At 30.7% G+C, this 17,687-nt stretch overlaps 1 protein-coding gene and 1 pseudogene across 2 annotated transcripts; one reads left to right on the plus strand and one right to left on the minus strand.

Moving 5' to 3' along the window:
* Positions 1–693: 693 nt before the first annotated feature.
* On the plus strand, positions 694–6,506 carry LOC111240601 (annotated as a pseudogene).
* Positions 6,507–11,884: 5,378 nt separating this feature from the next.
* On the minus strand, positions 11,885–17,687 carry LOC106776416 (protein SPT2 homolog). 2 transcript variants are annotated; one of them, XM_014663870.2, is made up of 10 exons: positions 17,540–17,687; positions 17,027–17,076; positions 16,692–16,915; positions 15,986–16,103; positions 14,948–15,025; positions 14,736–14,859; positions 14,140–14,636; positions 13,893–14,029; positions 13,275–13,361; positions 11,885–12,221 (listed from the first exon to the last, which is right to left on the minus strand). In XM_014663870.2, exons 2-10 carry the CDS (start codon positions 17,045–17,047, stop codon positions 12,113–12,115), a joined length of 1,395 nt encoding a protein of 464 aa, XP_014519356.1. In that variant the 5' UTR covers positions 17,048–17,076; positions 17,540–17,687; the 3' UTR covers positions 11,885–12,112. The 2 variants fall into 2 exon arrangements, with proteins under 2 accessions (XP_014519356.1, XP_022643312.1); XM_022787591.1 differs by lacking the exon at positions 17,540–17,687 and adding an exon at positions 17,398–17,532.

The raw sequence follows: 17,687 nt of genomic DNA on the forward strand, positions 1-17,687 counted from the left end.
TTGGTCCATAGTGGTGTTTATGATTATTATTATTGATTGTGAAGTAATTTTGAACCAATCATAGAATAACAAATAGATGATGTTCAAATGTTGTTAAAAAATTGTTGTCTAAGTATCATTATCCTAATAAAAATCACACTAGCCCTTCCTCCTCTTCTGCCGCATTTCAGATTTGCAAACCCTATACCCTTTTTCTCCTCCATTCCTCCTCTTTGTAGCATTTCATATCTCAAAGCCTACACCCCTTTCTTTCTCCTCTCTTTTGGCACTCCTCCTTTCCTCCCTTATTTTTTACCATTTCTTTTTAGGGGAGTGTTCCTCCCCTCCTCCCTTCCTCCCTAGTTTGGTGCTTGTGTGGTGTTGGTGTTGTGGTGAGCTATAGTAGTGGTGGTTTTTCTTCTCACATAGTTTACATCAAGTTTTGCTTTAGCGTCCATGTTGGTTCTTGGTTGTGATTTCCTTAAGCTCATTGTATGATAGAGTATATGATGCATGATGGATGGTTGTAATGTGAAAAAAAAAATGCTTGATCTGTTGCTATTATTGCATATGTGCTTGTTGACCTGGGCTTGTGCATGTTGGAATTGTGAGGGGGACGAAGTTGGAGGCCTTAACTGCACTTGGAGTTGCGATTATGGCCCCATCGCACTTGAAAGTGCGGTTGAGAGGGGGTCGCAGTTGGTGATGCGGCTGATGGGAGCCGCACTTGGAAGTTCGGTTGAGAGGAATGTCGCAGTTGGAGATGCGATTGATGGAGCCGCACTTGGAAGTGCGGTTGTCGCTCGCCGCACTTGGAATTGTTCGGCCGCAATTGGAATTGACGTTTAGGTTTTTTTTATTGCTTTTTTTTTTTTTTTTGCTTTATTATATTTAATTAAATTTTTATTTGATTTGTTTTAAATTTAGAATTTGTATTTGTAGATATTGTATATTATTTAGTATTTTTTATATATATTTTTAATATTAAATTTGTTTAAAAAATATATGTATGAAATATCATGTTAGTATATTAAATTTATTTTTGTTAATATTTTATATTTATATATTCTGTAATTTTAATTTTTATGTTATGTATTATGGTTAAATAATATTTAATATATTTTCGGAGTATTTTTTTGATTTTTTTTTATTTGTTTGTTAATTTTATTTGAATTTGTTGTTTTTTTATAATTTTAAATTTTTTATATATTATTTATTATGTATATTTTTTGTTTAATGTGTAATGTACAAAACATTTGATACGTCTTAGGAAAAACATTGCTAATGGCATTTATCAAAGCAAGGGTGACAACAACGTGGATGGCCCTCAGCTGTCAATAGTAATCCTTTGAACCTTTTCAATGCCCAAGTGAAATTATTTTGGCTTTCACTTGAAAGCAATGCAGAGGTGGCTGTGAATGTCAAACCAGTTGATGTGACTCCAAGACGATATTTGTTTGTCTTGTATGTGGTATCCATTAAAAAGACAATATTAAATGAATTCAACAAGTGCACTGAATCGGAATGTGTCTAAAATAGGTCACTTACCATGTCAGAATCGTCCAAACATCTACTCTGTTGGATGTATTTGTCTCTATCTAACAACACCATCAACTGCTTCATTTAGGGATGACAACGGGTCGGGTCGGGCACGGATAGTGCCTACCTGCATCCTAACCCGCTAGATAAAATTCTACCCGCTACCCGCAGGGTACCCGTTTAGAAAATACCCGCAGGTATTTTAAAACCCGCAGGTACTCGCGGATACCTGCAAAAAATAAAATAAAAATATATTTTATACATTTTAAAATACAATTTAAATAAAATTACAAATATATATATATAATATAATATAAATTAAATTAAATATAAATTAAATTTTAATTTTAATTAAATTTAACCTAATAAAATATAATATAATTTTATTTTTATTTAAATTTAATTAAAATATAAATTAATTTTTTATTATTTTTGTGGGTAACGGGTACCCGCAAGTAGGGTAATATACTACCCGTACCCAACCCGTTTAGAAGCGGGTAGTAAAATACCCGCTACCTGTTATCCGCGACTACCTGTGCCCATGGATTTTTTTGTCATCCCTAGTTGCATTTCAGTTCTCGACTGTCTCAAATTTCGTTTGTAAGTTTATCTCGCGTTACATATTTGCTTTATCGTTGTCATGTTATCTTCATTATGTTGTTTGAGAGTCAAAAGAATATTTGAGGGCTTTACTTGACTCTTAGTCGTGTCAACAAGAATTGACTGTTCAACAACATTTAACCTCTCCGCGAAAGAATGACCAACCAAAGTCTATGCTAATTCATGGTGGTGATAGTCGCAAAAAACCTTTAACACCTAACATTGTCCTTTAGGTTTACCCCTCAACCTAAACATACATTCACATTTTCTTATGTTAGTTACACTAGGCTGAACATTTGGCTTATACTTCCTATACTTCTCCCTCCTTTCACACCCTAGCAAAATGAATGTCTTTCTTCCAGCATCACTGTTGTTGTGTCAGATTTTATAATCACAACAACAAATCCAAGGTCAAATGCAATCTTTCGAACTCATTCAATTAAATTGGCTCGTGATGAAAAGATTTGATTGTGGAAAAACTTATCTCTATAATAACTCTCACCCACTTCATTTAGGAAAAAGAAGAAAATTCTGACATAAGACCAGAATTTATTTATTTGAGAATCGAGAAATGGATGGTTATCCATCTTATAAAATTAAATACAACCTACAATAAACATTGCAATATTAAAATTTAACAAATAGCAATATATAGGAAAAATTCTAAAATTAAATTTAAAATTACCAAATATAAACATCATTTAATCAAAATTTAAAAAAATTAACGCATAAAAAATATATATACAATAAATACAAAATAACATAAAATATTTTAAATTAAATCGAAAGTTAAAATATTAACACATAACAAAGTGTATATAATAAATACAAAATAACAAAATATTATAAACTACTAAATAAAAAAATTACTCAAAAATAAATAAAACTTCATTGATACGTATAAAAAAACAAAACTCATAACAAATAAAAAAATTTAATAACAACAAATTAACTACTAAATCATAAATAACAAAAAATTATCAAAAACAAAATAATTAAAAAAAGGCCTCATAAATATTACAATTTAGATAAACAAATATAAAAACTTAAAAATATTAAACAAATGAAAAAATAGTATAATATATATAAAAAATTATAACACAATTAATGACAACAGAATATTTAAAAAATGATAACAATTATTTTAAAAAAATAACACATAAAAATCACCTAATAAATAAAACAAAAAATAAAATACAACGAAAATTATTACGATTTAAATAATGACATAAAACATTAACATATTATAATTTAAATACAAAATATTTTAAACATATTTATTGTAAAAATATATATAACGAAATAAAAAACAGCATAAAACTAAAACACTTAAATAAAAGCATAAAACTAAAACAGCATACAACTAAAACAAAATAAAACTAAATTTAAAAAACAGCATATATAACATATTATATAAATAGAAACAACTTATAAATTAAATAAAAAGTTAAAAAAATTAACACTTAAAAAAATCATACAATAAATACAAAATAACAAAATAATTTAATAACCAATATAAAATGTTTAATAACGACAACAAATTAACTACTATATTAAAAATAATTCTACAAAATTGACTAATGCACCATAAATAACAAAAAATTTGAAAAACAAAATAATAAAAATAAATATGATTAACAGATAAATATTAAAATTTAAATAAATAAATATAAAAAAATTAAATAAATGATAAAAAAACATAATATATATATATAAAAGATAAAATAACTCGCACAGACTACACAATTAAACTTCGAAATTCCGTTGAGAGGTGCCAAATTTCGAAGTTCGACAGGCGCACTTCAAACTGTGGCATTACATAACCGGTGTCCGAAGAGTCGGTGCATCCTTAACCAAGGTTCCAGCACCGGTTAAGGGTGCTAATGTGTATCACTTTCTATAAAAACCTTGTCAAAGATTCTCGAACAAGCAACAACACCTTTTTCCTCCAAGAGCCACTACAACATGGACACCACGATGACCACCACCACGATGACCACCAATGTATTACACTATAATCTCTCACAAACAAAACTCAATGAAACAAAGAAAAAAGAAATGGAACACTGAACAAATGAGATGGGGTGCATGAGGAGATTATAGTACAATAGTACAGTACAGGGTCAAGGGTTCTTGGTGGTTGAAAGATTATTAAACCATCATTACATTTTTTTTCAGATTTTATTAAATGAAGAACAAAACTATTAATTGAAAAGTGGAAGGTGAAACTGGTAAAGTGGAAGGAGGAACACTTTATAATTTATTCAAGAAAAAAAATTCAATCAATCATTTTAATACAATCATTATATGTTTGTATACTTAAAAATAATTAGAAAATGATTCATATTAATATTGGTTAAAAAATTATAATTTTCAATAACCAAAAAATATATTCACTATAAAAGAACATTTTTTAAATGAGACAGAAAAAATAAATAAAATCAATTCTAATATGAAAAATATTTATCAACATTTGTTAAAAAAATATAATAAATCAATGATGTCAATAGCGATATTCTAACTAAAAGAAAATTAAATATCTTAATTAAATTTAAAATGAATGTCAAATATTAATAATAATACAAGAATAATGTGAGTTAATCTTATTAAAATATAAATAAAGTGAAAATCAAAGAAAATCTATAAACAAATTATATAATAAATCTATCTCTATTAAAATATAAATAAAGTAGAAACAGTGAATCGAACAATGCAGTTTTTAAAAAAAAGTTAAACAATCAAGATTTTTTAAGCAATTTAGGCCAGAAACTACCACTAACGTTCACCATGGCATACTTGATCATAGTAAAGTCTTTTGGTTGACGGGCTAACATGGAATACGAGTTTTAAGTATATGAAATGTATGATATGTGACAAATAAAATCTATATATTTTGTAAATAAATCTTCCTACTATGAAATCCGCCTTACCAATTATAACGGAATAAAATAGAGTCTAGTCAATTTAGTTTGCTTTACATATGATTAAGTAGATTGATTTATATTAAATTAAAGATATTGTACATTTTGATAATTTTATTTCTAATATAACAGACTCTTTAAATTATTCAATTTCTCAAATATTTAAAAAAATTCAAAACATAAACCTAGTTAACTCAAGCCAATAGAATCTGATCAAGATATTAGGTATAGGAGAGTTGTTCTCTACCACCCCAAGTCCTCCCTACATTTTTTCCACTATTTTTTTTATTCTAAAAATATATTATATTAATTTAACTTTGGGTTAAATATATTTTTAGTCGAATGATTTTGGTTTTAATCCATTTTCAAACTATCACACAGTTTAGTCCTTCAACTCTAGAAAACTCTAGTTTTAGTCTTTTTTACCAATTTTTTTTTAACTTTATTTGTTGTTTCAAGCACGTTTCTTAGTTAATATTGAAACAAAAATGTGTCAAACAGTGTAAACAATCCAAATGTTATAATGAAATGTGTTTGAAACAACAAATAAAGTTAAAAAGAATTGGTAAAAAAAGACTAAAACCAGAGTTTTCTAAAGTTGAAGGATTAAATTGTACCATAATTTAAAAAATGACTAAAACCAAAATCGCTCCATAGTATAGGGACTAAAAACATATTTAACCTTTTTAACTTTTTATCATTTAACTTTATTTTTTTTTTTAAAACTCTAAATTTCTCTACACTCTTTCACTTTTATCTTTATCTGAATGCACACAAACTACTTTCTTTCTTCCTCTGTTCATGGTGCACAAACACATAATCTCACCTTTTTTTTTTTTTTCTCTTTGTCTTGACCCAACTGCTTAATTACACCCCTTCACTCCCTATTATTTTGTTTTTTCATTTCCTGGTCTGTATTTGGTTGTAATTGAATGTTCATCATAATCTATTGACAATTATTATTCACGTTACAGGCAAAAGCTGGTGCTGATTCGGCCACACTATCCATGGTTAATTGTTTATCAACTTTATCTTCATATTTCTACCTATATATATCATCAATCAAGTGTCAATTGTGTCATAGTAGACAAACACACAAAGTTGAAATCTCACTCCTAATTCTGTAGGCATATGCAGCTGCCAAGTTTGCGGACGCACTCCGTAAGGAGAAGCTGGGTGGTGGAGTGTACTTTTGTTGATTCTCAGGTTCCATTTTAACGTCCTTTTCCTTTCATTGTTCTCTATCTTGTCTTTTAGATCTTGTTTAAGAGTATCATATGCCTTTGATAGGTTACAGAACTTTCCTTCTTTGAAACGAAGGTACGTCTCGGTCGTGTTGGAGCAGAAGAAGAGGTATATCAATTAGGCCCCCTCAACGAGTATGAAATGTATCATAGTTTATGAATCTATTCTCTATTTTCTTGGATACAGTAAACTGTACAAACGTGAAACTTTTGGTGTGTAATGCTTCACAGGATTGGATTGGAAAAAACAAAGAGTTAGCTGGATGGTATAGACTTCATCAGATAATAAAATAAATGTAACTCGAAAAAACTAGTTTAGGCTTCTTTTAAATAATGACTGAGAGTGAATTTGTGCAACCCATGATTCCAAAATTAAATAGGCATGAAATTTATTTTGCAATCAAAACAATTTTGGAGTCTCAGAAGATAGGATCCCTCCTCCAGCAAAAGGAGTTCAACGCAGTGAAGCACAAAGCAAAGTCATTGATGCTGTCCTTTGAAGCAAGAGTGTCAAAGGACAACAAGAATACAACATGCACAACGACAAGCGCTCCATAAGGAGTTTGAGAGATTGCAATGTCCTCTAATAGGATGTTTAAATTATCTACAAAAACACAACCAAAGGAAGAAGCTTGTTTTAATTGAGTCTGAACACACTTCAACAAAAAGGAATCAAAAGTGTGTGTTGATTGTCTTTTGAGAAAGGAACGGAGAAATTAATTTCCAATTGCAACCACATGGAGAGCCTCTCAAATTCTTGAACTAACACAACCTAATATATGTGGACCCATCAACCCTATATCCAACAACAACAAAAGGTAAATGATTAGCTTTATTGATGACTTTAGTAGTAGAATATGGGTGTATTTTTTGGCTGAAAAATCATAGGCTTTCATCACTTTCAAAAAATATAAGAATCAAGTTGAGAAAGAGACTAGTTTATCTATAAAAGTTATTTATCACATTCTCAATAGGAGTCCAACACTAGCGGTAAAGAATAAAACCCCAAAAGAAGGTTGGAGAGGATTCAAACCATCATTATCATTGTCTTACTTCATAGTGTTTGGTAGTATATCACATGCTCTTGTTCCTGATTGTAAAAGGGCAAAGCTTGATGACAAAAGTCTGAGATGTATTTTTCTTGGTGTTAATGAGAAGTCAAAGTCATATAGATTGTATGATCCTATTTCTCAAAGAATTATAATAAGTAGAGATATGGTGTTTGAAGAAGACAACAACTGGAATTGGGGTAAACATAATGAGGAGTCAATTTTGGTTGACTTGAATTAGGATGATAGCCATAATGATAACGAAACAAATACAGTAGCCGTTGCAAATGGAGATGGGGCTGAAATTGATTAATATAACGATGAGAAGCAAGTGGTAAATGGATCAGGTGATAGGAAATCATCTAACTTGGGTGAAGAGTTACCCAAACAAAAAATAAGAAGACAATCAACTTGTATGAGAGATTAAGTTAGTGGGGATGGTTTATCAAAGGAAGAAGATGTAACAAATTTTGTCATGTTTGCAACAAATGATTGAACCTGTTTTGAAAATGAAGGGCAAGGGCAACAATGGATGCAAAGATTAAAGCTATAAAAGAAAAATGATACTTGGGAACTATAATAGAGTTACCTACAGGAGCAAAGAAGGTTGATGTGAAATGAGTTTACAAGACAAAGTTTAATGAAAATGGTGATGTGGAAAAGTACAAAGCACATATGGTTTCAAAGGGTTACACCCAAAAATATAGTGTAGACTACACTAAAGTTTTTGCACCTGTTGCATGTTTGGAAACAATTCGGATGGTAAAAGTTGGAAAATCCTTCAACTTGATGTCAAGTAAGCTTTTTTTCATGGAGAACTTAGGAAAGAGGTCTTCATTAAACAACCACCCGATTATCAACAAAAGGGTGTTGAACAATAAGTCTACAAGTTAAAAAAGGCTCTATACTTGCTAAAGCAAGCACCGGGAGTTTGGTATAGTCGGATAAAGTCATATTCTACCAAGGAAGATTTTAGGCGACATCCTTATGAGCATACTTGGTTTGCCAAAGTAGGACATGGAGGTAAAATCTTGATTATATGTCTATATGTTGATGATCTTACTTTTATGGACAATGATGAACATATGTTTGAAGAATTTAAAAATTGTACGAGTTTAATATGTGAGATCTTGGACAAATCGACATAAAAGTCTTGCAAAGTCAAGAAGGTATTTTTATTTGTCAAAAAAAATATGTCCAAGAGGTGTTGGAAAGGTTTGAAATGGATAAGTGCAATCAAATCCATAATCCAATTGTTCTAGGATGCAAATTTATAAGGGATGAGAATGGAATTAGAGTGGACAACACTCTACAAGTAGCTACTTGGTAGCTTGATGTACCTAATTGTTAGTCGCCTTGATATCATGTTTGTTATTAGTCTTTTAAGCAGATATATGGAGTGTCACACAAAAATGCATCTCATAAAGTATTGAGATGTATAAAAAGGACTTCCAAATTTGGGATATTCTATAAAAAGGTAGGAGATGAGAATCTGGTTGCTTATACGACAATGATTATGGTGGAAATCTAGATGACAAAAAAAAGTACTTCATGTTATGTTTTTCTATTAAGTTCTGGTGTTCTTTCTTGATCTTCTAAGAAATAGCCAATACTTATTTTATCTGCCACTGAAGCTGAGTTTGTAGTTATCGTCTCATGTGCCTGTCAAGCCATTTAGATAAGGAGAATTTTAATTGATTTTAATCATGCTCATAATCGTGGCACAATTATTTTCTTCGACAACAGTTCGACTATTTAACTCTTAGAGAATCCTATTTTTCATGATCATATCAAGCATATAGATGTCAAATTTCGTTTTCTTCGAGAACTCACAAAGTATGGATCTGTAGAACTGGTCTACTATAACAGGTTGCACACATAATGATCAAGTCGGTAAAACATGACCAATTTGTGAAGTTTTAAGGCCTATTAAGAGTTTGTTGTGATTTAAATATAAACTAAATACATAATTTTCAGTTTAAGAGAGTGTTGAAGTTTGTGAAGTTTTAATTTGAGTCTTATTGTAAATTTAAATTAGATATTAGTACTCTGATTATTTCAAATGGGTTAGTTAGTACTTTGAATAATCCCTATCTTTTAGGGATTCAGATAATGTTTTCCTAATTATTCTCCAAGTTAGTAGAATGTAAGATATAGACATATCAGTTAATCAATTATAATGATTTTCTATATTCAATGTTTTGAATTTGCAAAAAGAATAAGTTCCTACTAAGTTTTCATTCTGTTTCTCAACAGATTAAATAGACCTGGTAAAATAATTATTTTAATTTAAAAAAGTTTTTAGAAAATAAAATATGTAAACTAAAAGAGAAAATCTCTTTATTTATTATATAGTATATAAAATAGTGTAGAAGTATAGATAAATTTAAATATGTTTAATATTTTTTATTCAATGTTACAGTTAAATTTTAATGCCATATTCTACGTACGAACACTGATTTAAATGGCTTCAAATCGAACCAATCTGTGTAAAGTAACTTAGGGATTTCTTATGTAGTATACCTGTGGCACTGTCACTTATACCAGTCAATTGTGAAAATTTAAATCAAGAACGAATTCAATTCGTGCTGCTCTCATTTTTAATCATCGTTTTAGAAAATTCCTTTATGGTTAATCCTTCTTTGTTTTAGAGCTGTTAAAACGGGTAACCTGACCCGACCCAATCAAATCTATCACGAGTTGACCACTTAGTGAGTCAACTCAATCCAACTCATTTATTAGCGAGCTGAAAAAAATTCGAACCCGACCCATCATGTGTTGATAGGTTAAACGGATTGACTTATTAACTTACTTAAAATTTTTTTCACCCTTTTCTTATAAGATTCTTATAACATGTTACTTTTATCAATCTAATTAAAACAGTAATAATTAGACCAATTGATATAAAAGAAATTAAAAAAATGAAGAATCTAAATTATTAAGTAGCATGTGTTTATTTTGTATTTATTAATATATAAAAAATTAAAGAATGTTAGTTATCATAAGTAACATGTGTTTATTTTGAAATAATTAATATAAAAAACTGAAAAATCTTAGTTACATAAAGGATGTTTTATATATAGGATATTTTATATGATTTTATATTACTACGATTGTATATATTAAACAATGAAAAGTGGTTGATGAAGTGATTAAGTAATTGTAAAATTATTGTATATATTTTTCCTTATTATTAATTATTAAAGGTATTGTAAAAATATTGTATATATAGGATGTTTAAATATTGTAAAAATATTGTATATATTTTTTGTGTTATTAATTATTAAAAGTATTGTAAAAATATTGTATATATAGGATGTTTAAATATTGTAAAAATATTGTATATGTTTAAATATTGTATATATAGGATGTTTAAATATTATAAAAATATTGTATATATTTAAATATTGTAAAAATATTGTATATATAGGATGTTTGAATATTGTAATAATATTGTATATATAGGATGTTTAAATATTGTAAAAATATTGTATATAGTTTTCCGTATTATTAATTATTAAAAGTATTGTAAAAATATTATATATATATAGGATATTTAAATATTATAAAAATATTGTATATATAGGATGTTTAAATATTGTAAAAGTATCATATATGTTTAAATATTGTATATATATATATATATATATATATATAAGATGTTTAAATATTGTAAAAATATCGTATATGTTTAAATATTGTATATATAGAATGTTTAAATATTGTAAAAATATCGTATATGTTTAAATATTGTATATATAGGATGATTTATATGATTTTTTCGTGTTATTGTATAAATATTGTATATATTTCTCCATCATATCTCAAACATTAAGAGTAAATCAAAATTAACTTCCTAAAATCTTTGATTGTGAAATTTTCAATAAGAAGACAAAAGTCTGGTTAAGAAGAATATGCGTTTTGAATAATTAATTTAATTAATTTGATTTTCATAAAAAAATTGCATTTGAATAATTAATTTAATTAATTTAATTAATTTGATTTAATTAAAAAAAATAAGTGAGCTGATGAGCCAATCCAACCCACTACAGATTCAACCCGTATGAGCCGGATTCTTAGTACGCCGGATCAAAATTGACTCACATCAAAGCATTTTTTTTCAACTTAACCCAACTCAAACCATGATAAACCTAATTAACTCATGGATTTCAACTCATTTTGATAGCACACGTTGTTTTGTTTTCTCCAGGACACATTAAAATTTCGAATATAATCATTGGATTTTTGTGATTGGTAAAGAGATTATTGACGAGTCAAAAGTAAATTTAATTTTCCCCGTTAAGGTTTTCGAACTAATTACTTCAGGATTCGTATGACTACTTTTTCTAAGACATTTTATTTTGACTTGGGGCTTTCTTTCTAAGACAATTTTCATCCGACATGCTGGGAATAATGCAATTCATTGAGTAAGCTTGATACCAAGACAAGTTGCTCTATTATAGTTTTAGCATATTTCCGAAATAACTCACTCCCCTTTTTTTTTCTTATCAACAACTGAATGGATTAACTACGGGATTCATTTAGAAATCACTAAATTCAAATTTGTATGATTAATAGTTAAAAAAATATACAATTAGCACAATCCTTTTATAACATCACTTCCAAAAAAAGAAAATTATTTAATCAACATGGAAGCATTGGCTAAATGCAGATCTAATGATCGAACAACAGCCTGGACGATGGGAATTTGATTATGATCTGAACAAAAATATTGACACAGAATGAAAAGCAAATTATGAAGTATGATTTGAGTAGAACGCTAATGGCCAAGCTTACGCTTCTTGGCCAATAGTCGTCTCTGCTCTCTTTCCTCTTCCTCTTGTATCAACCTAAGTTGCTCCTCATCTTCCTCTCTGGCGATTTTGGCACTGCGACAGCATATTACACAAACTCATTATCCCTCAAAAAGATAACCTTCCTAAACCAAAAAATGATAACCAGAAATTTAACTAAATACAAATAATCACGTCACCGGCATTTATAAGGCAACAAAACAAAACTATGAAAAGATAGTTCTATGCTGCAGCAGATTATAAGAATGCTAACAAGTGACTTCAGAACATTAGTTAAAAAAACAAAAGTAATTTTTTTATCCTGAAAACACAACAACAATTCATCATTTGTGTGCAAGGAAATATTTGATAGTACGTATTCCTTAATATTTAAGGGTATTCGTTGGTATATCCTAATTAATAATCCTATAACTGTCCCAATCCAATAACTACTACTAACAAATGTGTTGAATATTTTCCATTCCCGTTATTTTAACTGAATTTTTCTCATCAAGACTTCTTATTAAGTATAAAAGGATTAAAGATACTTACGAATATTAGCCTACACTTCATTCAAAAATAAAAAACGAGCAACAGAGAAAAAGTAAATGTTGTGCAATTCACCAATAAATAAATAAATATATCCGTGTTACACAATTATAGACAAATTAGTTTCAGAGAAGAATCCATTTTAGAAAAATTGAAGAGTAACTTTAATTCACATTGAAATACGGTAAAAACAGAACCATGCAGTACAAGTATGCATTCAGGCAGTTAAGTCAACGCAACTTCTGATGTGGTTTAAAGTTCATTGCCTAACACGACAGTTTTGGGAGAGAAGGAAAAGAGAGAATAAAAGATGAGGTTAGAGGTAAAGAAATTACTTTCGTAAAAAAACTACCAAGAAAAAGAAAGGAATGGATATTTTTCTGTTTTTGGATGATGTTTGAGGTTGCAGAAAAAGTTGTCTGGCGTATTGAGTAGAAAATTTAAATGCATAAGTTTGTGATTCAGTTTTGACAACTCAAAACACCCCAAAGTTGTCTGGCGTGTTTCAAGTTTGGTCGTTCAACTAAATAAACAACTGAAAGTGTGATTTGAATATGGTAGCAATTATCCAACTTCAATTTTAGGCTTAGAGAAACCAACCTCCTCCTTTCCTCCTTCATGATTTCATCAAAGCCAACCTCCATATCAGCGTCGTCGTCCTCATCAACAAATTTATTGGGGTTGTAACTGCAAAAATGCACACAAAATGATTATCTGACTATTCTAAATCATAAGTACTGAGAGTGGAACATTCTCAGTAATCAAAACAAGCAACTATATAAGAAATAATCCAATAATCAGTGCTAGGAAAACAACCACCAACAACCAAATAAATCACCAATTCACATTAGAAACATTGCACAAACATTCCCAAGCAAGGTCTATTTAGTCAAACAGCATTCGGTATTGGAATTTAAACATTCCCAAATAAGAGTCAATAGCATGTCAAGACGAGGTGAATCAAAAAGTTCCAGACAAACTTGACTCTGTAACTTCTTATCTTACAATAATATTTTATAGCTATAGATCTACCCCACTTTTCCAATCTGGGTCAGTCCCCACAGTCAAACAATTGAAACATGCATTTTATGTAGCCTATGAATTCCTACATCAGCAACTTGCAAGCTTTAGGCATGTGAGAAAGTAAGTTCATTGTTTCTCGTGTAATAGAAATGAAGACACAAGTTGCTAACATCTAAATATAAATAGAAAACTTACTTGAACATTGATCTGATCATTCTACTAACATCCATTTCATCCTCTGCCTCATCATCACATCGTTTCCTCACTTTATTCTTAGGACGTTGATCTTGCAAATTCAATTGCTTTGGGATTTGTTTAAGTGGCTTATTTATCTATCAAGCAAGTGAACATAAATATGTTAACAAGGAAAAACTATAGAACAAATTCAAAGGAAAAAAATCCTTAACATGAGTGTGTCAATATTTATATAATAACATTACACCTGAGCTTTGGTTGATGCCACCGGTTGTTTTGATGTCATTTTAGGTTTATTCTGTTCTCGTAGGCTGTTTCTTTGTTCCAGATTCTGCTTTGGCACAGTCGAATGCAACTTCGAAGAGAGTGGTTTCTGCACACCATTTACAGAGTGCACCTTTGAAGAGAGTGGCTTCTGTGCACCAGTTGCAGAATGCAACTTTGAGGAGAGAGGTTTATGCACACCATTTACAGGATTTTTCATATCAGGTGCTAATGATTTATTCCCCAAGGTACTAACAGGCATCTTTGAAGGACGAACCTGTCCATTCCCACTGTTACTACTAAGTTGTTTTCTAGAATCCACAGATGCCTTACTGTACCTGTTGATAGAACTTATCTTATAATTGGACCCTGATTTAGGAGCCAAATGACCAGGCCCAGTAACATGTTTTCGATTTTCATCACTGCCACGGACAACTTTGCCACCATTGACACTCTTCCCAGTAACTTGACCTGACCGTTCTTCATATCAGAAAAAACCCATTTAGTTTCCCCAATTACAGCATAGTATTTTCTAACACCCCTAATACTGCATAAAATTATAACCAAGCAATAAATTACCAGAATTATGTACAAGTGTTTTATGAGATGGGGTTTGTCTCTCAGCAGCAGGAAGCTCCACATCATCAGACAAAAGAAACGAGTAATCTCTAGTAACCTTGAGTTTCTGGGCTTTAGCCTGTTTCTGCTAGAACACAACAATTCATCACAATCATTTCAGAAGATCGTAGATTAAAAGCTACAAGAGAAGCCTTATACAGTAGCCACAATACCTCACTGACTTTGGGTGGAATATTATGACGAACTGAAGAGTTCAATACACCATTAGATACTTTATTTGTGCTTTTGTTCTGCAAACAGAATTATTATCAGAAAGCTACAATATCGACATCAAAGAACATCTAGCACCTACTTATTCTCATTAATGGGAAAAACAAGGAGCTAATCTAAAGGCATTAAGCAAACAAACACATATCACTACTACAATTTGAATAACGCTAAAAAACATACAGGATAAATTAGAAAAAAATAACTGATTTTTGCGTTCACAGAAGCAGGGTATGGCAGTTCTCTGACCATTCTCAGACTTCACTAGTAACTTCTAGGGCAGTTCCACAATTGGATGTCAATCTCAAAGAACTTATCAACATGAGTTATAAATATATACATCAAAATAACTAATACACACACACACATATTGAAACCTTCCAAGCTGTTAGAGACCAAGAGGCTCATATATTAGATATATACTGAAGAAGACATGTATTAGTCAGTTAAAAGAGTAAGTGACTATTACTGTTGTTACAACAGTTATGAGTGGAGTCCTTGAGATAGAATTGCATAGGTGAGTCAGGGGAATTTGAGGAATATTGTATGAGAAATGTATTTCAGTTGTTTGAAGGAACCTCTTTCCTTGGCAGGACAATAAACTCTGATTTTTTTTCCTTTTCATTCCCTCTCTTACTGTCTTTTTAGGACCCATCAAGAACTCATTCAGACCTTCGTCTAACCATGTGATGGCAGGAAAGAGCAGGTAGGAATCAAATGCTATATTTCAACTAAGCAGTTTTTAGTGTTACTGTTTATTTCCTTTTATTTATTGGTTTAATTTTTGGTTACATTACTGAAAGGGAAACAAGTGCAGTTGCCAAATGGCCCCAAACAACCAATATGCCAATGCATGAAATCACATTCAAAACACTTGACATATAATAATCAAAGCAGCTCAAAATGACGATTGCTTCTGCAATACAGAACTTCATAAAAAATACTGAAATGGAATACAAAAATCAAAGGCACTTAATACATACAGTGTGGGACGAGTTAGAAAGCCTAGATGATAAATGCTGGTTTTCTAGCAATGACTTGCTCTCTTGGATTACTCTCTGAGCAATAACTGGTTGAGAAGGGCCAAAGAAAGACCCATAACTGCAGCAACAACATGAAGATTGAAACAATATTTTGAAAGTGCTCCTATTTTTACAATGTTATCAATGCTAAGCAACCACAGCCATATTGTTGAAGAGTACAAAGCATGCACAGTTATTAGCCACATGAGTAAGAAGATGAACACAACACCTCAAAATTATAAGCTACAGGTTTGAAAATAACATACATATATTGATAGAACAAAATAAAACTAGGCAGAAAAAGACAAAGGCAAATACTCTAAAACAAATTAAAAATAAGTGCTTACAGATTTGTCTCAAAGTAGGTTTCAAACATGTGGGCACATAAGATATCGGGTTTATATTCTTGAAACAACCAACTTTGTATAATGACCACCAAGAAAAAAGCAACCAAATGTTAGCATGCCCCAATGCAATCGTACACTATGGTACGTTAAGGTTGCAAATAAACTTGCTATCGCAAGAAATTTCACTCTTTCAACTACATCTCTAGTCAATATTATTAAGGGATGATTTATTAGAATTGAAATTCATCAAAGCCTTCCAATTTAAAGTTGATTTGCATTTATGACTATGTATATGCCTAGCAGATGTTAAGAGTACTCACTTATCATAAGGAAGTTTACTCTTTCTAGTTGAATCTAAAGGGGAATTACTATTCTCCTTTTTCATCTGCTTTCTAATCGATTCTTTCAACTTCTGCCTCAGTTCAAGGTAATGCAGTTCTTCCTTTGTTGGCTTAGGAGGTTCTTCCTCTACGTATTCTTCCTCGCCATCCTCTTCATATTCGTCCCCTTCCTCAAGTCCATCGTCCTCATAATCATCATAACCCTGTGGTTCTTGCAGAGAGTAATTAGGAGACAAAAACGCTTCATAAAACAACTAGCACGCGATTTAACTGAGGAACAAATAGTGGGGATCTCAAACCCGAAAATCACTTACATCTCTATCGTAGCCCCTCATCGCAGTTTAATGAAAAGAGTGAGAACCAACTGCAACAAAACAATTTGACATTAAATCATGAATCAAATGATTGAAGGAATGTAAATTGAGGTAAGATTCGAAGCTGAAATACTCAGTCACTGCAAGTGACAGTTTTAAAATAAGGATATACGAAGCAACATGAACGAACCCAGTACTTTAGCGTCAAAATTTAAAGAAATTAGGGTTACGGAAAAATAATGTGCCAGAACCCAATAAACAAAAAAGTATACGCTTGATTGTTCCCCACAACTTGGCACACACGAGGAGGATCAACTGACGAATTTGAAAATTCACGTAGCCGAAAAAGCATGAACGACAACAATTCTTACGTTGATATGAATTTGAGTGGGAGATGGTAAGCAACATAAGCATAAAATTGGAATAGTGGAATGAAAAACTGAGGTTATGGATGTAAGACAGGAAATTGAATGGTGAAGACTTGAGAAAGAGAAGGGAATAGAGGAAGCATGCCTTGTGCAGTGCTCGGTGTTGTGATGATTGTTGATTAGCGCAAAATGCAGACGATCTTGAGAAAGGGAGGGAAAGGCGAGGGGAAGGTCTTTCACATTATGGTTCCAGAAATTTCCATTTCCTTCCACCGCAAAAATAAAAAGAATGT

Source organism: Vigna radiata, chromosome 11 (genome assembly GCF_000741045.1).
Source record: "Vigna radiata var. radiata cultivar VC1973A chromosome 11, Vradiata_ver6, whole genome shotgun sequence".
Taxonomy (NCBI): Eukaryota; Viridiplantae; Streptophyta; class Magnoliopsida; order Fabales; family Fabaceae; genus Vigna; species Vigna radiata.

Bases quoted from the DNA above. Each gene is read 5' to 3' on its own strand.
- LOC106776416 (XM_014663870.2), bottom strand. From the start codon at position 17,047: ATGAGGGGCTACGATAGAGAT. The intron at 14,860-14,947 runs GTATTGTGGCTA...GTGTTCTAGCAG, and splicing joins TTCCACCCAAAGTCAGTGAG to AAACAGGCTAAAGCCCAGAA. The intron at 14,030-14,139 runs GTGTAATGTTAT...CTTGCTTGATAG, and splicing joins TGGCATCAACCAAAGCTCAG to ATAAATAAGCCACTTAAACA.